The sequence below is a fragment of the Strix aluco genome, chromosome 19 (genome assembly GCF_031877795.1).
Source record: "Strix aluco isolate bStrAlu1 chromosome 19, bStrAlu1.hap1, whole genome shotgun sequence".
In the NCBI taxonomy this organism is placed as follows: Eukaryota; Metazoa; Chordata; class Aves; order Strigiformes; family Strigidae; genus Strix; species Strix aluco.
The window spans coordinates 14,756,569-14,783,724 of record NC_133949.1 but is presented as its reverse complement, the minus strand read 5'-3'; the positions used below and the strand labels follow the sequence as shown (position 1 = coordinate 14,783,724).

The following is a 27,156-nucleotide window of genomic DNA, read 5'->3' as shown; positions in this document are numbered from 1 at the left end:
TGATTGTTTCAAGCCATTTTGATTTTATTATAAATCAAAATACTTCACATTCAGTGGCACCTCGGGTACACAGAATAATTACTCTGGGGAAAAAAAACCCCAAATCTAATCCCCTTAAGTAGGTACTGGTATAGCTGTAGCTTAGTTGGGCTTTCCCACAAGATCCCCAACTGGAAAGCACCCACCATCCCACCTTCTTTGGCTGTTAGGTTACATATAGGACATTATTTCAGCGTTATACGTTAGCAACGGAAGCTGTTTGATAAAGACTTTACTGTCTCGTGATCCACGCCAAGCTGCATCTGAAAAGAACCATCTCCATCACCTGGTTGTGTTTTCAAATACAAAGGTTTTGTTCTGAAGCCGCACGATGGATCCTCCGGTGTGACGTTGTGCGTGTGTGTGTGGCGACTTGTTGCACCTCATCGTTGCTTTGTTGGTCACCTGGGTAAGTCACCGCTGACATGGATAAGCTGAGAGTAAGGCCCCTCGAGCAGGAGGGCTGAAGTGTGTGCTCTGGGCAGTTTGTTGTGCTCTTTGCTTGTCATCTTTGTGAGAGAAGGTCGGGGCACGGAGCGTCTTTCTTTGTGTTCCGAAAGGCTGTTCTGGTTGTAACATCCAGCCTTTCCAACGAGCTGGAGCTCCGAAGACTTAAACTGAGGGATTATATAGAACTTGACTATCACAAATCCAGAGCAAGCAGATGAAGCTTATTGGTTTGTACAGTGCTCTCATGCTGTGATATGTGCTAATATCACATAAAAGTAACAACTGTTGAGGAGCTTCCCTGCAATGTCCTTTCCCATCCTTTATCACAATTAAGTTAAAAAGAGTGGACCACTTCAAACTCTATTTTTATACCCGCAGGCATGTGCTATCTCCTTTGAAAGCTGCCGCTGTTTTAGGAAGGAGTACAAGGGAGGGGACTGCGTTTCTATACCCCTATACTCGCACAAAGTCAAAGTGTCACTCTCGCTGCGTGCTGCTCTTCTGTCCTTATTCTGTGTCACTGTCAGCATAAAAGTACTGTGATTCCCTTTTTAGTTACAAGAGGTGTTAGAAATGAATGCCCATTCACATTTAAGTCTAGCTTAGATGGCATATGATTCTTCCCAGCGCTACATGGCAGCGTAATTCTGACAACAGCAGTGTTAAACAGCAGAGTCAAAAGGAAACCAGACAAAGAAATGTCAGTATTCACACAATTTAACAAAGCTCCCTACTTGTTTTTACAAAAAAAAAGCCCCAAAAGATTTTAAACAAAAGGAAATGTCCTTCATTCAACACTGTTAAAATCTTTCAGCGCTGTCAAAGCGACTTCAAAGCTTCTCCACATCTGTCTGCTCCAGCCAAAGTGCCGATGTCTGTCCTCAGGCTTTCGTGATGTACCCTTCTCTGATAAGGAAGTCATAGATTTTCCTGGTTTTGTTCACATCGATCTTGATGAGTGCTCTAGCCTGCGCTAGTCTCAGGCCTCCTTGTTTGTTACACTCGTTCACTAAAGCAGCTTTATATTCTAAATAGGCTCCAGGGACCAACCTCACCATCTGACAGAGCTGGAAGACAAAAGGTGAAGTTAATAAACACTAACACTTGTCATGCTCTTTCATTCTGTGATCCCTGCTGGGGGAGTAACATTGTGGATATTTTTTCTGAAAACATTTTAAATGTGGGGTTTTTTTTTGCATGGGGGAGGCATACAGTAATTGCATTACGAGCTGTTTCGATCCACAGGTAGGGAGGGGAGCAGCTTGCTGGCTCCTGCATTCAAAAACATTCCTGCCTAAAAAACAAACTAGGAGGATGAAAGCAAGCTCTCAGCTCACAGGAGCGTAACTATGAGTGTGTCCTGTGTGGGCGTTGTTCTTTACAAACCAAGGGAAGTACACATGCCAAAGAGACTTGCAACCAGCAATTCAGCATGCTGGACCAGAGCCAGGGAGGGCATCTGTCTATTAATCCCCTGCAGACTAAGTCTTTAATACCTTTCTACAAAAGCAGCTATGCACACAACGTCTGCCCCCTCCGGAAGGCCAGGATGGCAACCGTGCAGGGAGGGCATGACGTGTTTGGAAGTTGGGGAGAAGAAATTGCTTTCAACAGCCCCTCTGCTCTGCTGTGAGGCTGCAATGCTCCTATTGAGCTTCCAAATACCAGCCGCTGTCGAGCTGGTGCGTTGTATTGCTCCCAGTGGAGGTACTGGCTGTCTCCTCCTTTTAATAAGGAAAAGCTTAATGATTGTTCCTCATTGATAGGAAATTGCAGAATTCAGAGGAACTCAGACTTTATGTCTCAGCTGACGAGGAAATCAGATTCCCCATATACACTAATGTCCTAGTCACAATTATTTATACGCTGAGTGGAGCCAGAAATGCCATGTTCCATGGTGAATCTGTGATCTGATTTTCAATGCTGCCATCTCCAGCGAAGGGGAAACAGTTTCCACACAGAGGGAGAAGTCTGAAATACATCTGCGTTTCACATACACTGAACTCTGCCTTGTGGACAATCTAAGGACAGATTATGGCTTCTATTAAAAGATAGATATATATATATATTTTATTTCAGTAGATTTCCAGTGTTGCCTCTCACTGAATTAGAGGACAGGCCTACACTGGGCTGCAGAAGAAGCTGAGCCATGAATACAGGGCAGGCTCTGCGCTGCATTTGCATGGGACAACAACTCACGGCTTAAAGAAAGCCAGATTCCATTCTCTGTCACACGTGCATACAAAAAGCTTGGTATATGCTTTGTAAAGCAGAAATATGGAAAAATCATGAAAAGAACAATACACTGTTATGGGCCCCATGGTTCACATCAGTGTTACAGTGAAACACCAACCGTGACTGGTTGAGGTTTGGCTGTGAGATCTCTGTAATACAGCAAGAGCTCCGCTATTCAGGTTCAGTGATGTGTCCAGTGAAGCCCTTGATGAAATCCTCTACCAATTTTAAAACCAATGTTCATTAAGAAAAAATAACCCTTCTGCTCACCCCAGTCTCACAGCGGAGGAAGAGAGGATGTCATACTCTGGATGTTGCAATAGCTCATAATAGCACCTTGGCACACTCCACCTTTCTTTGCTAAATAAGCTAATTTGCTGCAGCCATGTTGTACGTACGGTATGGTAACTGAAATTAAGAAGCCAACTGGAAAACTTGAATGATTTTTGCGAGCAGGAAAGAGTAGCCAGGGCATAAAGCTGAGGTGATATTCACAGCACCTGAGACAGACGGTGTGAACACCCCTGCGCTGTGAAGATAAAAGTTTTATATAGATTCTCTTTCCATTCCTTTCCTCACCTCCTTCTCCTTCTCGTTCAGTTTCTCTGTCCCTGGGAGACCTGTGAGGTTCAGTGGTGGGGCACTCCGTCTACCTGCGGAGACAAGAAAGGAAAACGCTGAAAAACTGAGTGCTTTGGCCGTGGCTGTTCCTTAGGCGTGTTACCACAGAGGCAATTCAATCCTGTGATGTTAACCCAGTGTGATCCAAGTGCTTGTAGACAAGGTTATTCAGGGCTTAACATAAAAACTGCACTGATTTGATAAAAGGTATGATTTTGCAACTGGCAGAGTTAAGCGCTGTGAACACTTGCATGAGGACTCTTACGCTGTTAACCCTGGCTCACTGGCTTTTAGGAGGAACTGGAGGACAATAGCTTTCTGTCAGCTGGCACTGGCTGTGGTTAAGCTGGGCTGTACCTCCTGACTAAACTGCCTCCTGCAGCCGGGGTCAGCGAGGTGGGTGCTGCGGGGAGGGTGTGCCCCGGGTGTGCGCAGCGCGCAGGACTCACTCCCAGCAGGTGTGACACCAGCGCCCTGCCAGGATGCCGAGATTGCTCATCACTCTGATAGCAGCCAATTTCTCTGGCATTGCTGGCAACTTCAGGAGGCAGAGTTTTCTTTAAATGCCTTTAAATACGATGCAGATATTGTAAAGCAAATGCAGTTTGCGGATTTATTTTTGTCTGTTATGATAAATAATACTGAAAGAAATACCTATCACAAGGTAGTCTGATAGTTCTCACTTTTGCTATTGTTTGTGACTTTGCTGAACTTTAACTGGTGCAGCTTAAACTTTCACAAGGGCTGTCTACTTGCAGGTTTGTTTGGGTTTTTTTCTAATAGTATTTTTTTTTTAACTTCCAGAGCTCAGAACAAAGCTAGGGTTATTTATTTACATTTTTAGACAGCCTATTGCCCCTGTGCTGGGCGTTGCATATTTAGCACTGTCAAGAGATGGGTCTCTCTATCCCAGGACAGACTTCCCAAATTTGGCAAAGTGATGACTTCTTGGGACATGTGCAGCTCCATTTTCCCAAGGACTGTGCTGGCTGCTGCTCCAGACCCTGCCCTGTCCGGGTCCTGCTCTGGGACCGGGGATCTTTTCTCTCTCTCTTTCTCCTGGGCATCTGTAGGAAACAGATGGGAGTCTGGCTGGGTTTGGGGAGCCTGGTCAGAGAGAGAACTGAAGGACGAGAAAGAATGTGGAGTAGTGAGTGTCTGGTAGGTGTAGAGGAAGTTATTTCCCAGCACTGCTCCCTCTTTCTACAGCTTGGGACGAGTGTGCTACGATGAGACATGACAGAATTTGGTTTTACTCTTTTATAAACCTAGGAAATAACAAACACATGCAAACTACATTAAAGAAAACATATTAAGGCTGCAAAGTCAAATGTAGAAGTAAAGTTAAGCAACATTAATTTACCCTCTTGTATATTTAGTATGATGCAGCCTTTAATTATATAGACACGTGGCAGTTTTTCCACAGTATCCTTGCCTTGTTCAGTATGCAGGATGTTCGCTTAATTAGCAACTATATGGTATTTTGTTTGGGTTTTGTTCAACATGTGATACTGGTTGTAAACACTACATGCCATCTGAGTTCCACAGGCAAAACAATTCATGTTCTCTTGGGCTCTTCTCCTTCACGGGCCCCTGAATACTTCACAAAAAATTAACTTCATTCTTCATACCAGCCCTTCAGCTGGGGGGATACTGTCCCCATTTCATGGCCTCTGGATGCCCAGCCTGAGATACACAGTGCTATTTTCTCTCCAAAATACCAGATCTTAGTGATCACCAAATATGTTTAAAACACAGTGCATACTGCAATGACTAATTGCTTGGTATTCTGACCCAAATTTCCAAGGCTCCTGGCAGAAATGAGGAAGAACATATAGACTCAGTGTCCACCTCTGAGAAGTTTGGTTCAAGTGGTTATTAGCATCCACATAAAAACTGGATGTAGAGACAGAGCTTGAAGCCAGTTTTCCCTGGCAACATTTAACAGCCTTACAGTAAAACTTTACCCCAGTCTCATTCATTGCACGCCACCCTGTGACCTCAACAAATGAGGTGGAATTTTATAGAAGTCTTGTTCGGGAGGGCCTTGACTGACCCCTGAATCTATCCTTACTGGGCACTGAAAGAAGTAGGGGTCCTCTTGGTGGAAAAAAAACATAATTTGTGATTATAGAATTAAAGAATATAAAAGCATATTCATAGAAAAGGAAAACTGAAGTTGCATAGGCAACCTGTATCATCTCATTCTGTCACTCTGGAGTGCTTAATGCTGCAACTATTGCCTGCTTTTCAGGCAACTGTTTTCTGGTGCTCTGCCCTCCCAAATCTGCTTTCTGTTGGGTTCATGTTGCTATGGTATGTGCTGTACAGCCTCATTAAAAACCTGGCTGAGCTTTATCTTTTAAAGATAAAATTTTTTTATCACGTGAAAATTCTTTTCTTTCCTGCCTTGTTAATGTAGCTTTAGGATGGGTTTTCCCCCTGCAGTCAGAAAAATATAGAAATTCAGAAAAAAATCCTACAGGATTTGTATGTGGAATGAGTTACAGATTGAGGTAATGTTGACTTAAGCAGTGTTTAACCATGAGGCTTGAGGACCGAGGCTTTAGCACTCAAGCAAGAAAGTCACTCTGCAGCAGCTGTCAGAACGTTCAGCGGGGTTTTTATCACAGACCATCACCTAACAGTTACCTGAATTTGAGGGAACTGGTACCGTGGGAGTCAGGCCGGAATCACTGAAAAGAAAGGAAATTTTCAAATTGCCTTCATGGTTTTTTTTAAGAATAACGGCATATATTAGCCCTGCAACTACTTTTTCCCCAACTTCTAATAATTATACAATTCAACTCGCATAACCCAGGCCCTGATCTCAAGTCAACAGGATTTCTAAATATTTAGCACTCCCAGATTGAAGACCATGTCTGAAACATGTCTAAAAAAAAAAAAAAGGGGGGGGAGGGGGCAGGGGGTACAATAAAAAATGCAGTGGAGTCTGACTGGGGAAATTACAGATCATCTTCTCTGACCACGTGGCATACAGGATGCACTTCCTTTGCATTGCAGCTTGCTCCTTAAATCAAAGTGCTTGTGCAGGGTGACTACACATTAATAATGCTGCTGCATCTAAAATCATCTGAAACATTTCAAGTGTCATCTGTGCCCTCATTAATATCCATAAAGACCTCATTTCCCTTCATGACTTTATTAACAGCAGTTAAGTTCCTGTAATATGAAATACAGAAAACTGAGATTCTGCTCCCTTACTCGTTGCTTGCTTGTCTGCACTTCAACAAGCACTACTGTTATCCAGTTTCTTGCCCTTCTGAATTTTGCAGGCTGTTCCTACTGTAATTAACTGGGAATGCATTTGTTGTATCAGACAGAAAAACGTGTTTGGTGCCCCTCTGTGACTAAAGCATAGGAATGTCGAATGCACAGTCTTACTGTAACCGTACATATCGGCCTGTCGACTGAGCCACTGCTGGCAGGCGCTGCTGTCCTGGATGTACTGCAGGACTTCCGAAAGCATAGTGCGCTTCAGGCGTTCCTCGTCCCTCGTCTTCTTGAGGTGATCGTATGTTCTGGCACCTATGGCAAACAGATACCACGTTCTCACCAGCCGCCTCGGTCAAAATTTGCAGACCAGTTTTTCTGCTTTAGGAAATAAGTGAGAAACTGTTCTCTAGCTCTGGACCAGACTCTGCTATTCTCCCTCATGACAACTACTTGGCATCAGAAGGTATTAGATTCCACCCTGCACCCCTCCCCCCATTAATTTCAGGCCAAAAGCAAACAAAAAAGGCTTCCATGATCCAATTCCAGGATAAAACAGGGCATTTCATTTATGTAGAGGTCTTGGGCCTCCCCCCAGATATCACACTTGTTGATAGCCAGTGAAAGTGTCCAGAGATAAAGCACTGGAGACCACTGTGCCATGACATATATTTTTTTTTCTGCATCTTTTGCAAAGTGGTCACTAAAGCAGAGCTCTGCTAGACAGCTTCCTCTAAGCTGATGGCTCAAACTAGCTTTAAAAAAGCACAGCTGGACTGAAGCGTTACTGCTAACGCCTTGTTCAGTTAAAGAGCCAGGCAAATGCATTTCAAAAATAAGTGTCTTTTTATTCAACACATCCTAAATGTTGTAAAATCACCCTTCCACACCTTGATGAATGGGAATGGGCTGAATAATGCATCAGGTACTTACTACAGAAATTGGTGATTCCTGCAGCTCTGTATTCCTGTAGTCGCTTTATTTCCCTTCGCAGCTCAAATTCCACTGTTTTATCAAAAGAGTATCCAAAAAACAAATGTGGGTCAGCGGGGGAGGCAGTGAACTGCACTAGGAACACTGCTCGTTCTTAGCTGTCTACACAGTTCGGCTATGAAGTACACAGAACCACAGACAGGGTTAACCTCTCTGCACAAGTCTGTACCACATCTCAAACTCACTGTGTCCTCACGCTCCCTGATCACAGATTTAAGCTGGTTTCTAGCATTTGTGTGCTGAGAAAAGTGATTTTATCTCCATGCTTTGACACTTCTTTTGCCATACCCTGGGACAAGGCAAATAACAATCATGTAGGATTTCCAGGAGGCATTTCAATAGGTTTGAAAAACAACTCCATCCAGTCTCCTTATAGCACCTAATACTGTCTTTGAACTATGACTTTCATAACTGGGCCTTCCAAAATTTTTCCTTGCAGACAACTCTTTTCCTGCAGTCGCTAAGATTAAATACGCATGTTTCTTTTGCTCAGAGATATTTACTGTCTAGCTTTTATCAGCTGGCTTCCAGGCATTGCTTAGTTTTACAGTGAGCAAGTTTGCTTGTCTCAGATTTGCTTCCTCATACTACTCAGGAGATCTGTATAATGTGGGTACTTGACTGTCGGGTCAAGTTGAGGACTTCGCTGTCACTACAACAACAAAATGAGGTTCCTGGACTCGCGCTCACATGTGGGACTCATGATTTTGCAGGATCATACTTTTGGTATTTCACACAGGGTGCCCTGAAAATACAGTCACAACTATTTAAATGCTTTGTTCCTTCTAATGAGCAACAATTTTCCCAGTTTAAGTCACAGAATTAAGCAGGATGTAATGACTCGTACTGGAATTTGACTAAATGCATGCTATGATTATGCATAAAGACTCGAGATGATTTGGTGATGGAACAATGCCTCTCCCTTCAAGGTAAGGGCCATAATGACAGCTGTACTATATAATTATGTACACATGTAATAGTTTAACATGCACCTTTCACAGAATTCACGATTCGCTGCCAGCTCCCAATCTCTCAATACAGACATAAATTTTAGGGATTTTGTTCTTTTAGTGATATAGAGTCCCAGTAAATGAATAGTGGTCTTTTGATAAGAAAATACTACTTCTAACACATGACCAGAATGTTCAGTCAACTGAGAAATCAAACAAAGAACTCAGACACAGTTTAATGGAAAAAAACAGTTGCTGCTCATTTAATGTATCAAACCACAAATGTTATTTGTTTTTCTGAGGTAGTTAGATTGGGGAGGAAGAGGAAAACAACCTCCTGCCCTCCAGGAGTGGTATATATTTAGGAAAGTTTGTAGATGATGCAACCCCTCATTATACCTACTGAAGAGCATACATGCTAAAATCCTCAAAATACTTACATGCATGGCTTTCAATGAACTTATCATGCTCTACCGGTCCAAGAATTCGTGCAAATCGTCGCATTGTTTCATAAAGGTCCTGAACCTCCTTTGGATATCGTCTTTCCAAAACTAGAGGGGGGAAAAAGTGACACACCTTATCACTCCTACTGCGGGAAGAAAATAAATTCACTGGAACCTGAAGTGACTACCAGTCTCTGTGAACTGCCCAAAGATCCACATTTGGTGCACTTCCTGGCCATTTTGGTGTCACAACTACAAACTGCTGAGTAAAAAGCAACAAAATTACACAGCCCTTAAAAGCATAAAGGATGATATTTAAATGTTATTTGATAATTTCTTGGAATAGCGAGATGCACTTAAAAGGCCTAGATTTCACCTTCACCCCCCTCCCTACTCAGTGGAGGCCGAAATGCTTCCGAAGAGCAATTCCGAGGCAGTAACTAAAACACTGAGCTGGGAGCAGTTAGAGCCAGCCAGTTGGAAACAGCTGGGGCAGGAAATCTGCTGGAATTCAGACCATCTGAATATGGTCCAGTATGAATAAACCACACTGGTGCACTGGAAACAGTGAACATGCAAAGTTTTGCTTCCCGAGTAGAGGCCACTTTAAAGTGAAACAGTTACACCTGATACTCACTCTGGAATTTTCTGAGGTTGATTAGGCCATGATCTCTTATAATTCTGTAATTGAGAGCAAAATGGTATTAATAAAAGGCATTAACTCTTGTACTACCTCATAAATAAAAAGGCTTCAGAAGAAACTTTTGATTTAGACCATCAGAAGGGTCTAAAACTAAACACGTATGAAATTTCCACAATCTTTGAGCTGGCTAGCTGAGAAACATGGTGTAGTGATGCAGCACAGCTTTAATCCGGGTAAATTTTGGGCAGCGGCGTGCATGAGTCCAGCTCTGACAGCACTAAGTACAAAGGGAGCTACAATTGCTTTAAAGGTTTGAAATTGCTTCTTTAGGCACAGATTTCGCATCTGCAGTGTCTTATAAGTTGCCCTTCCCAAATTGGAGGTAAAGGAATGTCTCATGAAGCATGATTTCCAGCTTCAGAGAGAGGCAAACGTCCTTCTACTAGAGCAAGGGTGAGAGATGGACTGTAAATTTCACCACTGGGCGCAGGATAAAAGAATTTTTCCATGGCAGCATAGATTTTAAAAAGAGGAAAATGATTTAGGTAACTCGTAAGTTTGAAGTGCTCCTGACAGGATCAGGGAAATGAGCAGAGTAAAAAGGCAGGTAAGATATTTACAAGTGCATGACAGAGAATTTGTCACAGGTTTCAGCAGATGTGATGTGGTCATTGCTATGTGGCAATTTGATAAGCACCCAACTTCTGCAAAGGTAAGAGATACTACAAAGTTGGGCTCATCAAGGTCAGGTTGGAATTTGCTCTATAAAATCCATTACATTTTCTTTAGTATGTGTAAAAGAATATTCCTGTCCCATGTAGAGAAGCCTTTCTGAGACTGACATCAGCATTTTTATGTCATTTTCCAGATTTTTGTCCCATCCTGCTGGAGAAACTTTACAAAACCTGACACCTATTTGAGTTATATAACTGAGCCTTATGGCACTTTCTTTTAGTGTGACATGATTTATCATAATGGAAATTATACCACATAAATATTTTTATTTATGAATTATAAAGAACCAGGTCAATACGTATCAACTCTTACCTGTCATCCAGCAGAACTATGCTACATTATGAGGAGAAGGAACGGAGGAGTCTTACACCAAATTACTAATTCTTCCAGCAGGGAGTAATACAGCAAGATATAATTTTAAATATTGAACAAAGTATTTGAAAGTTATAATAAAACTGAATTTAATGAATAGATTGAGTCATTCTAGAAAGCTGTCAAATGAACTGAATAAATTATTCAAACTCATGTCAGCAATATAGTTATCTCCATTACACATTGTGGAAAACTAACTTATGGACCACTAAGAATGAAGAATAACGATGCAAGCATTTCTACAGAGAACGTGGGGGTCTAGCAATTAGTCACAGACTGGCAGCTTCTTTTTTTCCCTAAAGTAGAAAATGAATTATGTGCAGTCCATCGGCATTACAGAGGGAACAAAAAGAACAGAGATTTGCCTTTTTTCTGGTTCTTAGCCCTGGACCTGTGACCAGTTTCCCAGAGAGTATTTCAGTTTCTCATTCTGCAAAACGGCTACGTGATCTCCTAAGGTGTGTGAGAAGCTTTAGTTATTTATGTATAACTGGATTTGGGATAGTAATATGAAGAGCACTGCGTACATGACTTTCATGCGCTAAAAAGGACCGGAGAATAGGCATTTCACAATTAATGACTTGTTTTGAGCGTTTAAAGGAGAGTTATGGTGTGTAGAGGTCCTTCGTCAACCATGTGTACTACTCAGTCTCAGGGTCTGTTAATCTGTGTTTTCTGGGCTGATACCGTTGCTAAAGCCACGTGCCTGATCTTAATCTGTGCGCAGCAGGAGAACCACACATCCAAGGTGAAGCCTGGGATGCAAGTCTCATAGCAGAAGGTCTCCATGCATGGGGATTGTCTGGAAGGATGCTATAGGAAATCAATTATGATTAGTATTAGGACAACACTGGGGACCAAAACATGGTAATGAAGCAAAGGAACACAGTTATTGCTTGAAAACTCACTTTTTTCTTCTCTGTCTTTCCTTTAACCTGGAATGATAGATATCTACAACTGCAATCTTCAGAGCTGCAAAGTAATTAAAAAAAAAAGATTACAGAATACATAAGTAACCACTGTATTAGACCAATTTTCAAGCCTTTACGTTCATGGTAGGTTGAAATGGTCACTCTGCTGTTTTAAAAATCCTGTGGCAATTTTACAGGGGCATAAATTCACCAGAGGCTAACCTTCTGCAGACTGTGTACACGCTACCTGTAGTAGCTTTCTCTTGCTTAGTCCTTACAAATACATTAGTGTCTGTAAATAATAAACCTGCATAGATCCCGAGAACTCTTTTCCTCTTCCTTCTTGGACAGTTTTACTATTAGCACTTATTTGTTCCCTCATGCTTGCAATTGTTAAGTATTCCTTCTCCTGAAAAGCAAATTTGTCAGATTTAAGGACCTGAGGTATCATCTTTGGACGAAGGCTTCCTTGCACAGAACAAGGAACTCCAAAAAATAGAAAGACACAGTTCTGAACTGTGAAGATTCAAAGTAGCCTTTGCTAACAGTTCTTAAAAACATCTACAAGATTTTAGCTTGTTAACTTCTAAACTTATCTGTCTGCCAGAAGAACAAAGAGAATAGTTCATGACAATGCGAAGAGGCACAGGAAAAAGGTGTGCTCATTAGAAATCATATCCTTTTCAAAATCAAATCTGTCTGCAGTCTGCCTGATCCACTTGGAGATCCTTCAGCTTCTTTTTCCTGTAACCATTAGGTTAACAAACTTTTTTGGTAAATTCTTGAAAGAAAAGATAAGGAGACACCTATCACCTTCCTTTCCCTCATTTTGTTAAATAATGCAAAAATTCTAGGTCATTAAATAAGCGTAGAGTTGGCCGATTTCTTGCTTGGCTTTTTTTCCTTTACGTTAATCATTTCAATATGTTCTCAGAAAGAAGAGGCTTAAGACTTGGCAGTGGGTTTACGCTCTGTAAAGAAACAAAGCAAGAGCACTTCCCCCTTCAGCCCACCGTGCTGTGTGAACAGGGGTGGCCCAAGTGTGACAGAATCCACAATCCTCTCTCTGTAGTTACAGGAAAAGAGCAAAACTGATACTGGCAGTTTATTGATTGCACTCTCCGATAAATAATGAATAATGCAATTAAGAAAGAAGTGTGGTTATGTGTCTATTTTAAAATATATATTTATATGTAAACACCAGGAAGCCCCTATCCTCTAGGCAATTCATCTGTGCAGTCCTCTGGGTAATAAAATTTCTTATAAACAGGGACAGCTGAAGCCTAAAGGCTGTGTGTATTAGTTCAGGAGCCAACAGTTTTGACTTACACTTGCTGATCCTGTATTAGCGAAAAAATCTTCAATTTACACAAAACTGATTTGATCTTAATCTAGGAGTAAAAGATTACATATGAAGACAGGAGTACAATATTCTTACTTCTTTTTGCAAATTTCTTGCAAAACCAGATAGTTCAAGAATCATCATGTGTTTTCATAAATAGGTTTTTAAGTTTCCTAATTTAAGAACAAGGACAGGTAGCAAATTCTCCTTCTTGCTTAAATGTAGGGACAAGAAATTGGGAAACGCAGCAAGTTAAGCATGAATGAAATATATTACTAAGTGCTGGAATCGGTGCCAATTTATGGAAAATATTTTTATATTTTTAAACTCTCTGCAAGCTAAGCTAACATGTTATTTTCTGGGGTTTGTGTGGGCAGAACTTAATAAGTACATACAGAAATTGCATTGGGGAACCTCTATAAATATCACAAGTAATTATGCACCTATAACCATTGCTTTTTGATGCTTTCACCTGAGTGCATAATATTCTGAAAGAAATTATGATCAACTGGGGAGGGGAAGGAACATGCATGCGAACAAATGAAGGAAAAAAATGGAGCTTCTGCTTACAGAAAAATTAGTATTTGCTGCCACATGCACTTTTGGAGAGGCTTTTGTTTTTAATAGACATATTCACACAGGAACAGCCGATTACAAAATCTGGAATGCATGAATAACTCAGACTACTATACTGTTACATGCTGCATTGAAATGAGAAAAGAGATGCTGTACGAATGAAAATGATTTGCCTGTGCTTTTCCCCATGGATTATACTAGGGAGGCAGTTGTTTGTACTGGTAACTTAAGATAATCCAAGCTGACACTGTATTCAGAGTGCCCATTTTGGGAAATAATAGGTTCTTCGAGATAGTCAGAGTAGCTGGGAAGGATCCAGTGATAGGCAGAAATTCAAGGCTCCTTTCTTCATTCCAAAAAATCAAAATATTTTGGTTTCTCCAGAGTGTGTCCAAAACAGTTTCTTTGCTTTTCATTCCTCTTCAGCCTCATTTGGTCTGCAAAAACTTTTTTGAGCACTAATGAGTGAGACCTTTGTTTCATGCTAGCTAACCTGTTTGGCATGCAAGGCCCAAATAATGGGAAGAATGCAAACTAATCAAAGTAAACAGGCTGTGTATCCAGTGTGTGCCTTGGTTGGTACAAACTTAATGGCTACAATCCAACTTCACCCTCCCTAGAGGAAAGCAGGACCCTGGGCAAACAGAGTATCTGCCTTCGGAGCATGTCAGGAACCTCCATAGAAGAATAAACATCATGTAATATTTAGAAGGACATTGACTGCCTTGTATCTTATAAAATGAAATTTCACCACTGTACAGACAGAGTTGCAGTCTATTTCCACTCACTTCTAAACTTGCTGTTTCAGCAATTATTTTCCAGTGTTAGAAGTAAAAATCATTTACATGAGAAGGAAAGGGGAGAAAAAGCAGGGAAAAAGGATAAATTACTAAGGTTATAATTCAGTCTGATGAAAACTTGTAATCCATGAAATATTCAAGCACTCTGGGCTGAATCAGATTTGTAACTAGTTGTTTCTTTTGATCTGTCCATTATGTTTTTGTTTAACTGCAATATATATTTGCATGCACTTATTATATTGCAAGTACTGAATAAGAGTTAACAGTTCAAGAAGTTAATTGAAATATGAGAAATTTCATACAATTTCTACCATCTCACTAATATCAAGAAGTGACTGAACAATGCCTGTGACCTCCTGTGTGGCGGGAGGAGCTGGTGAGTCAGCAGGTCCAGGTTTCTGTGTTCCTCATAAAAGGCTGCCTGGGAGCCCTTCCACCTTGTATTAAATTGCACTCTTCTTTCTTGTGGGAATACTGAGAACTTGTTTAGAGCGACACAGGAAAATATAACAGGGAAAATGCAATGATATCAGGAAACAGAGGTCAAGCAGTTTAGAACCAGAACTTTTTATAAAGTGTTTTTTACAAAATTTTAAGAAAAACAGAGCAATGTGGAGGAAAGGGAAGAAGGGGTATTTCGTTCCAACGAAAGCATCAAACATTCCTGTGTTATGTGCAACCTAGACTTTGTAGCACTGATCTGTGACTTGTGAAAGAAAGAAAGAAAGAGAGACCATAGAAATTATTCTGGTCAGTGTGTTCTCAGGGTCTAGCCTGAGTAACTTTCCAAAAACGGAATATAAAAGTAGTTTTCAAAAACTAATCTTGAACCCAGTGAGGTTTAATGTATGTCAGGAAAACAAACTGAGGATTTTTTCACAAACCTGACACTTCATCTATGCTGCAAGACCCTACTTGGGTTTCTCTGGGCTGTAAAATATGTTAAAACCCTGTTTTATATCTTTACCTTTTAAAAAAAAAGTCTGCTGTTTGTCCAGCAAAAATGTGTCTCGAGCAGGTGCGGAAGCCAGCCCCAGGGCTGCTTTTCAAGGACATTTCTGTAAGATCCAGTGTAAGAAGTTTGCCAGTGGGCAGGGCTGGGGTAGAGAGGCAGGCTAGAGCCGCTGCCTGGAAGTAGTGGGACAGGCACCCCGGGGAGAGATTAGGAGAAGCTGGGCCTCCAGGGCTGCCTCACCACCTTCTCTCCTGTTAACTAGAAAGTACAAGGGTTTCTTAAGTCATCCCAATGCCTGTCCCGGCCTTCGGATCCAAACGTTGAGCCATTTTCTACCGTATGAAATCCTACAATAAGGTTGCAAAATATTCTCAAGCAAAGTCAGGATCTGAGATCTTTAAAACTGCAGGACGGGGAGGATGTAGCTCCTTCCTTTTCTGTATTAACTTGGAGAAGGGAAAGATTCAATTCCAAAGTTTTTTAGAAAATAGTTCTTTCTCTCCCCAGGATGCCTCATATAAAAGAAAAACAGCTGGCTAGACCCTGGGACTTCATTTTTTAGAGGCATTCTCTCTCACGTGGGCAGATCTCGGACAGCTGTGGGAAGGAATATGCCAGCTCCTGAGCTAAGAGTTTGAAAATGTAGTTGGTCACACTCCATAACCTCTGCCAAACAGTTTTCACAGGGCAAATGCCTGACATCCCATTCTAAATACTGAAGACAACTGAAGAATGGACTAGAGAACATCCAATGAAATTATCAGGCAAAAGATTTGACAGACAGAAGGAAGTATTTTTTCACACAACACATAATTAAATTGTAGAACTCCTAACTCAATTGTTGAACTCACTGCTACAGGATGTTATGGGGGCCGAGGTACAAATACGGACAGTTCTAACAGTAGTTAGCTAAGTTCATGGAGGACAGATCCTTTGGTCCAAATGGTCTGAACACAACCTATGGCTCAAGAAGTCTCTAAACTTTTCACTGCAGGAAATGTGGAAGATATGACAGGAAAAGTATCTGTCTATACTTGCCTTTTCTTACATTCTCCTCCCATGCGTCTGCTGTGGGGTACTAACAGGACACTGAGCTGGAGAGACCAAAGGGTCTGCCCTGCATAGCTTTATGATATTCTGAAGAGATGAGGAAAGCTGATTTTTGCATTCAGACTGACAACTTAAACTGGAGATATCTTAAATGGCTGAACTGTGCAGTGGGAGGAGGGCACGTGTGAGGGGTACAGAAGACAGTACAAGTAAAACAGCTTGAATGAATATTAAGCTATCAATTAATGAACAGAACTAGGAGATTATTTTGCTTTTTCAGCTTACCAGGACTTAGAATAGGACATGGAAGCAAGAAAATATATCTTTTAATAGTAATAAACGGTAGAGAGATGACATGATGAATCCGTGACATGCCCACAAGCCAGTCCCCCTTTCAATAAACATTAAAAGGGAAGAGACTGACATACGATTCTCATAACCTTTTTTGAGCCAAGGGAGTTTGCATTCCTTAAAGCTCTGTGTACACTGCTAAATTTCAAACTGATTTTTTAAGTTTGGAAAGACTGTCTGTCTGTAACAGGATTTGTCTGTCTCCAAGGGATGCTAAGGCTTTAGCTTAGAACTGCCTGACATGGATGGGAGAATTCTGAAGCATAAACACAGTACTTTTAAACACTATATATACTTATAAATGTGGGGAAAAGTAGGTTCTTTTCTTCTCTATGGATTAAAATGCCATTTTAATAATTCCTGATATTTGGTATTCTTAAGGCAGCTATGTTCACAGAAACTCAGTAGCAGTAACTGGACTCATCAAACAACCATCCCCTTCACAATAAAAGAGTTGGCACATACAGCTAGTGCTACTGTAACTCAGGGTGCATATTTATTGCATGAAAAACCACACAACTTGGAGAGCAGAACAGCTTCAATGTGTTGCACATAATCTTAATCTACACACCTCCTTGCTGCCTGTATTAATACCTACCCTGATACCAGATTTCCTAAACTAACAGAGTTTAGAATAAGTGACAGATCTTCTAAGAAACTAGATATAGTAGGGGGAAGGGGTATCAGCAGTAGAGAAGAAAGTGTTCCTCTTTCTGCATCAGAAAAAAAGTTGTGCCTTGCTATGTGCTCACAAACATTCTGTAGATGGAAAGAATATCTTTCAGCCAGGGAGGAGAAGTAATATCGAGGAATTGATGTTTCTGTTTTTTAATAGGCCTGTAGGTCTATTAAAACAGTGGTTTTATTCACTGTTTATTCAAACAGTGATGTACTGCTCCCTCAAATTGCTATTTCAGATAATTTGCTTCTACTTAGCTAAACTTTCTCTAGAGTTTATACTGGATAAAACATTTGTGTCTTTCCTAAAGAGATGCCTACTACTGGTGGAGAATATTTGATTTCAGTCATGTTCTACTTTACAGCTGGCTACATTTCAGTAGTGAGTGAAGTGCATTATTCTATACATAAATACCATTTGTACGGCAGTTGATTAAGAGCTTTTAAAAGACATTTGAAAGTAAGGACCATAGAAATGCCAGTGTTTAAATCCCAGCGCACGGAAGTGAGATCATTAAAAATGTATGTTCGCTTTTTAAAACTTATGTAGAGAAAAAGAGTCCCAATGAAATGCTGTGTAGGCACTCTGAAACATTGTTTTCAGACAGTGTACAAAAATATGGGACTTACCATGCAAAATGTCTGAATCATCTTCTACAAAATCAATATCTCTCAAATCCCATTCAGCATAGTTGTCAAACTCCTGTTCAGAGGTGATTAATAAATTGTCACTAACTAGCACCAAAAAACTGGTATCTAGTTTCAGTACACATAGTACTGAAAAGAGAGATATTTATTCATACACAGTTGTACAAGGTTCCAACCTTGAGCAACATACATCACAGGGGAGCTTTCACTTTCACTAGGGAATATATAATATGCACCCCCATGGCTGGAACTGGAGCAGGATGCTGCAATAGGATAATAAGAATTAATCAAGTAATCTCCCGCACTGTGGTGGAAATTCTGCTCTAATGTACAAAACCAAGCCCCTATATGGCTGAATTCATTACTTCATGTACAGGAGCTTGTTTTGCAACAGGAATTGGGGCCCTGGGCCCACAGCTAAAACCACTGAAAACAATGCAGGTCTTTCAAGCGACCTTTGGATCGGACTCGTATGTGCTTCTCTACGGCAAAAGAAACAGAAGCGTGCTGAAGCTGACCCCTTTTGCTGAGCATCTAATTCACAACATCTAGCCTGCTTACATAAGAGCATAAGGACTGGACATCTGGTGGTAGCAGCGTGCCTCACAGCCCGCGCACACAAAGCCGGGGACGCACAGCCTGCCTGCGAGCAGCTTTGTAGGCTTGCAGCGCCACCTCTGCAATTAAACCCTTGGATTAATCACTCTGCCCTGTCCTCTCTTCTAAGGGTTTTTACATGAGGAGTAAAGAGCTACAGGCAGGGGCAAACAAGTGTGCGTTCGCTGATCTTGCATTCGGCAGCAAATTTAAAATAATGGGAGAAGAGAGAGTCTTACCTCAACAAAGTCGGCTCTCGCTGGCATGTACCCAGCCATATCCCTGGAGAGCAAGGAATCAAAAGTAGGCCGTGGGGGATCATCAGCAGCTGAAAAAAATCAAGGTTTTTAGTTGTTGTGTAGCGCTTGGGGTCTTTTTGAAACGATCTGTAAATAGGTGTTTCTTTTGCAGGAAACCTGGGAATAATTCATTGAAGAAAAACACCCTTACTGGGCTTTTATTCAGCATTATATTCAGAAAAACACCCAAGTTCATCCAGAGAAAAATGCAGTAATCTGAGATCTTCACAGTATTCTCAAACACAGAAATTCAAGGTTAATAGTTATAAAATGTAAACTCTACATTTCAGAGCTCAGCATCCCCCCAGTAAACCTCTGCAGATCACTCAGTCTCAGTGTGCAAGTTCTTTTAGTTAATAGCAACAGTGGTGTTAAATCTGCCATCTTCTGGGTGCCATTTACAGAGCGCTGCAATTAAAGCTATACAACTCTGAATTTTTACAGCGCTTCCCAACTGAGGAGCTCGGTGTTTTACAGACAATAATGGACCGAGGCTCACAACACACTTGTGAAGGAGCTAAGCATTTTAAGTCCCATGCTACAGATAAAGCAAGATGAGGCACAGAGAATTTGTCTTGGCCCAGGTCACATAAAAAAATCAATGACAGCCAGGGACAGAACCAAAATTGTCCAGTTCCTACGGCTTTAGCTCTAACCACTTTATTGTGAAATTGAAACCTCCAGATACCAAGCAATCTTTTTACCCAGCCATTCTGGGGAGCTTTATAATGGAACAGCTGCTAGACCGGGGGAATTCTAAAGATGTTAAATTTAAGGAAAACTGAAAATTTGTTAAATTGCTGAAATTTAACATACACTTCTTAAAAGACAGTTTTAAAGATAGAGGTGTGAAATCCGCATAGTTTAAAGGGAATGATTTTATCACAAATCACATCAGCAGTCAGGCCCAGTACACAGTGGATAATCAGATGAAATGTTTTAAAGATAGAAATCCCTTCTCGGTTAACATTGCTACGCAGGGTCTGGACAAGAAATGGAACCAGCCCAGCATCAGGGTGAGAACTCACACTGGTATTTGCCCTGAAGGCCACGCTGTTGTATCGTGCCACATGTGAAGTGGCTTTGAGGTAGTTTGTCCTTTAAACGAACACGTGCAGCCAGGCTTTTGCTGTGGTGATTTCTGTGAGTGACCATTTCCACTGGCTGTGCAGGAACTTCTGGTTTTGAGAACCTGATCACTCCATTCCCTCCCTTTTCCCACTGAACTGGCAGTCTTGTCTATTTGATACACCAATGATTTAATGTGAAAAAAACCCTACTACTATAGTTATTCAAGTCAGCCATCAGAACAAGCTCTCCTTCTGGGAATGAAAGCAAACTGCATGCGTGGTGCTTGCCCTTCTCCAAAGGCTGCTCATTCCAGTTTTGGAAGAGCAGAGACCTTGCGGGGAAGCTCCCTGCGGGTGCTGGCGGGCAGGGGATACTCACGGTGGAAAGGAATGGCTGTTTCGTTGTGCTGCGCCTCCTCCGCCTGCTTCAGGTTCAGTAACGTAGATGCAAACAAGGGATTGTTGATAAAGTGTTTCATATAATGTTTCTCACACTCCTCCTTGGATTTGGTACACATCTGGTTGGCTACGTCCTGCCTGAAGTGGGAAGAGGGGGAGGCTTAATATGAAGAACACAGAAATGTTGAGGGTTTTTTCTTTCTCTAGTGGGAAAAGATAGTTTTGGACAAGCAATTGATTGTGTCTTGTGCAGAGAACTGCTCTGCAATGATGTCTGAATTCACATTTTGTGTACTAACACTGAGCCAATACTTACTGTTTGGTACAGTGCTGGGGAGCACTTTTTTGGTGGTCGTGAGTAATGCAATTCACTGTCTTTACATGAGAAACTCCCTGGCTGATGTAATGCACTAAATCTTTTATATGCTTGAAATTTAGTATTGTTATTTGAGAGCTTTTTATACATTTTACTAACCTCAGGTAATGGTAAATTCTAAGTCCACAACTGCATTCTTCTTCTAAAGTTTCTCTTGAAATTTTAGTGGTTTCCTCTTTCGTGCAGCGATGTTAAACAGGTTTTTTTTTAAACACCAAAATGGTTGTACAAAACACAGTCTAGAAATCTCTGCCAAACCTTCTTGGAAAAGTGGTTGACTAGAAATACGAAGCATTTTGTCTTAATGAAACGGCCGTGTAGGTTGAGGACTTAAAAAAAATTTTAAAAATCCACCATCAGCAATCATTTTAATTTCTATTAAACTAAGAATTGGATGCAAGGGATTCCAGGAAAAAAAGTCAGTTTTCCCTTTATTTGGTAGAGGCTGAAAAATGCCAAGTGTTTAAGGAAAAATTTAACATTACTTGTATTGCTAAGTAGGACAAAGTGTACTAGACAGCATACTTGCAGAACATAAGACTGAAAACTGGTTGCAGTTAATTACGACAGCAATGTACACATAAGAACTCATAGTTCTGTTTCAGTGAAGTCTGGAGCTCCATACTTTTAATACAGCTATTTTTTCATGAAGGAGAAGAGAGATAAGTCATGGCTACAGATCTCCTTTATTTACAGATGCATAAAACTCCTGTAGCAACTACAGAAATGAACAGAACATGTAAAAATAATAAGATTTTTCCAGTGCTCTATCCTAAATATGACAGAGAAGCAGGAAACCTCCAAAAATAACAATACCTAACTAGTCAACTGTAAGCAAACTGAACCCACACAAGATAAGAAATTCTGTAGTTGGTTTTTACAGAGGAGTAATCTGAGGCACAGAAAATGTTTTTGAGCTCCTTTGAAACCTGGTGACTTTAATGAGAACTCAGGGAACTTTGTACTTTGCTGGAGGTGCCCTGCATCTCACAAGAAGCCTTTAAGAACCCTCATATATCTAACAGCAGATCTGAAAACAGAATCTGCTACCCCAGTCTTCCACTTTAGCTGCTAAATTAGTGTCTCACCCACAATCAATCAACTGAATATTCTGATGTATTCAACAGTAAGATCAAGTGAAACAAAAACTACCCATCATTCACTGAAGTTGGCTGAACCACTAAATTCTCACCAGTTTCCAAATCCACAGTCCATCACAGCTTCCAGGAGAGCCATTTCCTCTTGAGCTGTCCAGTTAGGATCCAAGACAGGGAAATCAGAAGTCTGGAGAAGGAAAACAGCAAATCAAACTGCTGTGATCCTCTGTTATAATCCACCACATGAAGAGCAAAGAAGTTCTAAACTACAGGACAACATAGTATATAATACCAGTAGTTTTAAACTCGTACTGTGTCCCATGAAAGCTGATCAAATAGTTGTTGGATTATTTAGGTCATTGGGTCACCCACTACAGTAAAAGCTTACAGATCTTCTGAATATACTGTTACATTTTGCATCTACCATCAATAATGCAACAATGTTATGCTATGAAACACAATAAAAATTACTGAAGACTTTAAAAATGATTAATTTGGGAGAAAAAAGAACAAGAATAGAGAAACAGGAGTTGATTCACATGGTTAAAGAACTGGAAGTCTAGTGAGATGCATTGTGCTATCTAGGCACAGCAAAAAACCTATTCCATTATGTTCCAGGTGGATATTTTCCTTTGCTCTCAAGAAAGACTCTTCCTTTTTTTTGCCGTTCTAAACCTCTGAATCAAAGAATTGTATCACTTAACTTTTCAATGTAATATTAGTAAGCAAAGGTCTAACTCCTTGGAAGTTATGAAAGCTCAAGATTAGGGAGGTGTTATCTAAAAGGAATATTTACCATTATCTCGTAAGTGTGATCACTCTGATGTTTCTTGTATTCAAATCCTCGTGTGAAACACTGTGGAACAAAAGATTAGCATTACGTTAGTCTCTTACTTCTGCCCTGAAAACATTTTAACTGGTCTCTTTTTTTCCTTTTATTCTCTGACCACTGGGTATCCCAAACTGACCACCTGATATGCTGACAAAGATACTAAATTTTTCTAATTTCATTTTAGAAAAAACATAAAATGGTAGAAAAATCTTGGTTAAAATTGTGTTAAATCTGTCTTTGTATCTTACTTGTCTTTTGCACCAAGACATAACTCCTGTGGACCAACATACTTTTTTAGGTATTTCTGGCAAAGACAGGCAGGTGAAAGAAGCTTGATGGTATGTTTTAAAGTGGATCGTTCCAGGAAGAGAGCACAGAGCATTTCTTAAATATTGAAAACACAGTTTCCATTCAACCTTGGTTTTCTGTTTAAAAAACACCAGCATGGTTTGCAGCTATTTGCAACAGTTAAATTTCTGGGTTTTTAAGTACAGGTAAATGAACAAAAATATACCCAATATACAAAATACGGGTTTGTGTATTTTGTACATATCTGAGCACAAGGGTAAGCTCCTTCTTCAGTTTTAGAGGTTATTGCCATTTTTTAATCATGAATAATGCAGATTTATTTATTTAATGATTAAAACTAGCAGTACTTCCTGTGGTTATCAGATCGCACATAATTTTTAAAGAACTGTATCTGGTCACAAACAATTATTGTCAGTATTGCAAACTTTCCCCAAACTTTCTTTTCCATTTGGGAGGAAAAAAACGTGTTGTGACAGGGAAAGGGTGTTTCTTGATGGCTTTTCTCTTCCACGCCATAAAAAATGACAGAAACAATCTCTCTCTAGACATGCAGCAGCACGCTCCGTTACAGTCAGGCTGACTGCATGTCTTTAGGTAGCTTTGGCTGCCTTCACGAAAATCTCCTGCAGCTGCTCATGCCTCAGTTCTTCAGCCTCCAACATTTTCTTTGTCATTTCCCTGTCCCTGAGCAAATAAGTGTGTTGATACAAGTTTACAGAGACCAGTTATTAATGCATTTATGGAACAGCTTGGCACCGGACAGGCCTTTGATGACTTTCTCAAAGAAATTAATGCCTTTGGTTTTCTCCTTGCACTTACCTGCAAACACAGGAGGAAGGGAGGAGGCCCACACTCAGCACACTTAACGTAGGGCTCCGTGAGGTACGAAGAGCAACCTCGGCATGGAGGCTTATCAAAAGGGTCATCTGTGAAGCCAAAAGTAAAATCTCATGCAACACAAACAAGGCACTGGTTTTGCAATCACCTAAATTCACTTGTGCCCAGTAATTTTAAGTGAACTCAGTTGTATAAAACCTCTTTCCTACTGCAGCTTCTCCAAATATCTGTTAGAAGTTCCTGGTTCAGCTGGAGCTGCAAGAGAGACGTTGGCACTGCATCCCCGCTAGACCTGATACACTGAGGGCCAAACCTAAACCTGTGCAGCAACTCAAAGGACAATCTTCTCTGTAGCAGCCTCCCGGTACAACTCAGCAGTGATGCCAGGAGCTGCGCTAGCTGGCTGATTTGATCCAGTGCCCACGCTTGGGTTCTGCTCTGAAGACCAGACCCAAGGCCTTATTTGTGGAGAATACTGCGCAGAGAGCTGCAGTCTCCCATCCACCTACCTCAAATCAGACTCGTAAAGGGTATTTGCTCTGGTTGCAAAGGCATCAACAAGATTGCTCTGTAACCCGTCCAAACCTCGGACTGCTCAGATTGCTGAACGAGGAATGAAACACTGCTCTGCAAGTTTTTCTTATTTTGTTCATTGCGAAGCAGTCAAAAGAAACAGACTGTCAAGTTATAAGCCATATTTTTCCATGAAAATGAATTTAAACTAGCCCAACTATAAAAAGTAGACAGAAAAAGGACCCAAATTCCCACTGAACCATTCATGTACTCACACTCTTGAGAATTTGATCAAAGAAGTGACCCTGTGGACCAAATATTGCTAGTTTTCTGTCTCTTTCCCCTAGATGGCCACTAATGTCTTTAAAACAACGGCAAATATTTTCCAAATGCCATCTTATGGTACTTACTACTGAAGGAGGCCAGGCGCTCCATTCCTCTCCCTCGGTGGTGTTCTTGCTCCTCTGAGTAAAACCTGTAGCATAAGCCTTGCCCCAACCAGTATGTCCCAAAAGGGTATTCTCTCCCTGCGGACGTCTCTCACGCAGCCCTTGCAGAGAAGATCCTCCCAGAGCGTCCTGAACGGAAAAGCAAAAGGGCTGTCAGCAGCTTCGTAACAGGGACCATTTGACATGACTGACAGTCTGTTTTCTGCGTATGAGAAGAAACTAAATGCAGAGAGACAGGATACAGCACAAGAAGAGATGTGATGGGGATATAAACCAATCCTGAACCGAGGCTTTCAGCGGGAACGTATGTGCTGAACATAGCGTTATGAACAATTGTGCAAGAAAGTGTTTTGCATCTCCAAGAAGAACCAGAAAGAGAGCAAACAGGTTAGAGGTGGCATGGACACAGCAGTGCAAAAATCTACCATGCTGAACTCAACTACATTTTCAGTGTTGACTGTATGGCAGCTCCTATGAGCAGGCCTGATTCACCAGCACCTGTACAGTGAGGTTCTACACCGCTGTCCACCATCAGGGAATTGAGTTGCTTTCCACTGTGGGATCTCTAACATGTTGCATTTTTACAGGGTATTTTTGCTGGGAATGGCTCAGGCTTCTCACTTATTGAAATTCATGTTTCTATTTCTAGACTTTTCTCCTCCATGCACCACGTGAGGAGGCATGGTCCTGTGTCCAGGGACAGCACTGAAGCTGTGCAGCCCCCCCACGCAGATGGCAGCTGTTTGAGCCCCGGCTACACATCCTGCACCTCTGCTTGGATCCTCAGACAACCACGAGCAACTTCCAGGCTGGACTTTTTACCCTGTGACCATGACACTGCACAGCCACTGCTGGGCACTCACTTCACTCTATGACTGGCGAACCACTCTAGCCCCGTCTACAAGGCTGCTTGAACCCGCGCACCACTGACCCGCTGGAGCGGTGCCAGCACCAAGCACAGCAGCACAGGCTGTTCCTGCGACAGCCCCATGCACTGCCCACTCCCCAAACCCCACTCCCCCAACCTCCACTCCCCCATATCCCACTCCCCCAACTCCCACTCCCCCATATCCCACTCCCCCAACTCCCACTTCCCAATCCCCACTCCCCCATATCCCACTCCACAATCCTCACCCCCCCAGCCCTGGCGGATCCTTCTCCCCATCACCGCCAGGCGGCGCACTCCCTCCCGACAGGCCACGCCCCCTAAGAGGCTCCGCCCCGCCCCCCCGCCGCGAGGCCGCTGTGGGGAGCGCGCGCTCCCGGCAGCCCGTGTTCCCCACCCCCCACCCCTCCCTGGACACCGCCCTCCCCGCTTCCCCCGCCCCGGCTCGGCTCCTCCCCGCTCTGGTACGGTCCCGAGTTCTCCCCGCCTCGTTCCTCACGGGCCGGGACCGGGGCAGCGCACGGGCCGCGCCGCCGCCTCTCACCTCCCGCCGGGGCGGCGGATTAAGGCCCCCGCGCGCCACGGCCTCCCGCGGCCGCGCCGTGCGCGTGCGCCTCTGCGTGTGTGCGTGCGCGCGCCCCCGCCCGGGCCGCTCCCGCCCCGCCCCTTGGCGGCGGCTGTGGGCGCGAATCCGCGCTGGGCGGGGGGGGATGTTCCACGGGACAGCGGCGACGCTACGAAGCTCTGCGGGACGTGTGGGGTGTCCCCCGTCTCCCGTCCGCCCCACAGCTGACGCTGGGGTGTTGCGTCCGGTTACCCGTCGCGTCGCGGCTGCACGGCGCGGTGCGTAATGGCGGGGCCTCAGCTCTCCCCTCGGCTCTCCCCTCGGCTCTCCCTCAGCGGCAGCGCACAGACACCGGCGGGAGTTGAAACTCCCTTCCCTGGCAGTTAATACATTAGCTTTCAGGTGGTTCCTGCCAATGAAATAATCATTTTGGGTTCATCCTTTTAAGTTTCTGGGGTAGTGAAGGCAAATCTCGACTGTCACTTGGCGAAGGGCTCTCCAGTCCCCTCACCATCCTGCCTGTCCGCCATGTTCGCTGTCGATGGCCTTGTGAACCAGGTGCACGCGTGGGCTGGGGCTCGTTGGGAACATCCAGTCGGAAGGATTTGAATAGGGCTCAACCAGTCTTGTGTTGCAGAAAACCCTAAAGCTTGGGAATGCTTTAGCTAGTTGCTTTGTTTAAAATAGTAATTTGTTTTCGAGCCAGAGCCAACCTGGCGCAGTGGCAATGCACACCTCATGGTATCTCATCACCTCTTCATTGCGTTCCTGTGGGGACGTGGTACTTAGAGCCTGGGGCAATTGTAACAGCAATGTTGACAATCAAAATTTGGTTTAACACAGATATTAAGTAGATCCTCTGTACAGTTTATGATGCCTTGGTGCTGGCAAATGTAACTTA

At 42.4% G+C, this 27,156-nt stretch overlaps 1 protein-coding gene across 1 annotated transcript; it reads right to left on the bottom strand.

Annotated features, from left to right (window-relative positions):
- On the bottom strand, window positions 1-26,298 carry TADA2A (transcriptional adaptor 2A). Its single transcript, XM_074845288.1, has 16 exons — window positions 26,235-26,298; window positions 24,766-24,933; window positions 23,825-23,931; window positions 22,661-22,720; window positions 21,960-22,051; window positions 20,372-20,529; window positions 18,863-18,951; window positions 18,009-18,081; window positions 11,624-11,687; window positions 9,603-9,646; window positions 8,963-9,073; window positions 7,513-7,584; window positions 6,762-6,894; window positions 5,998-6,041; window positions 3,304-3,377; window positions 1-1,556 (listed from the first exon to the last, which is right to left on the bottom strand). The coding sequence occupies exons 2-16, from the start codon at window positions 24,788-24,790 to the stop codon at window positions 1,371-1,373; spliced, it is 1,332 nt and encodes a 443-aa protein (XP_074701389.1). The 5' UTR covers window positions 24,791-24,933; window positions 26,235-26,298; the 3' UTR covers window positions 1-1,370.
- Window positions 26,299-27,156: the final 858 nt, after the last annotated feature.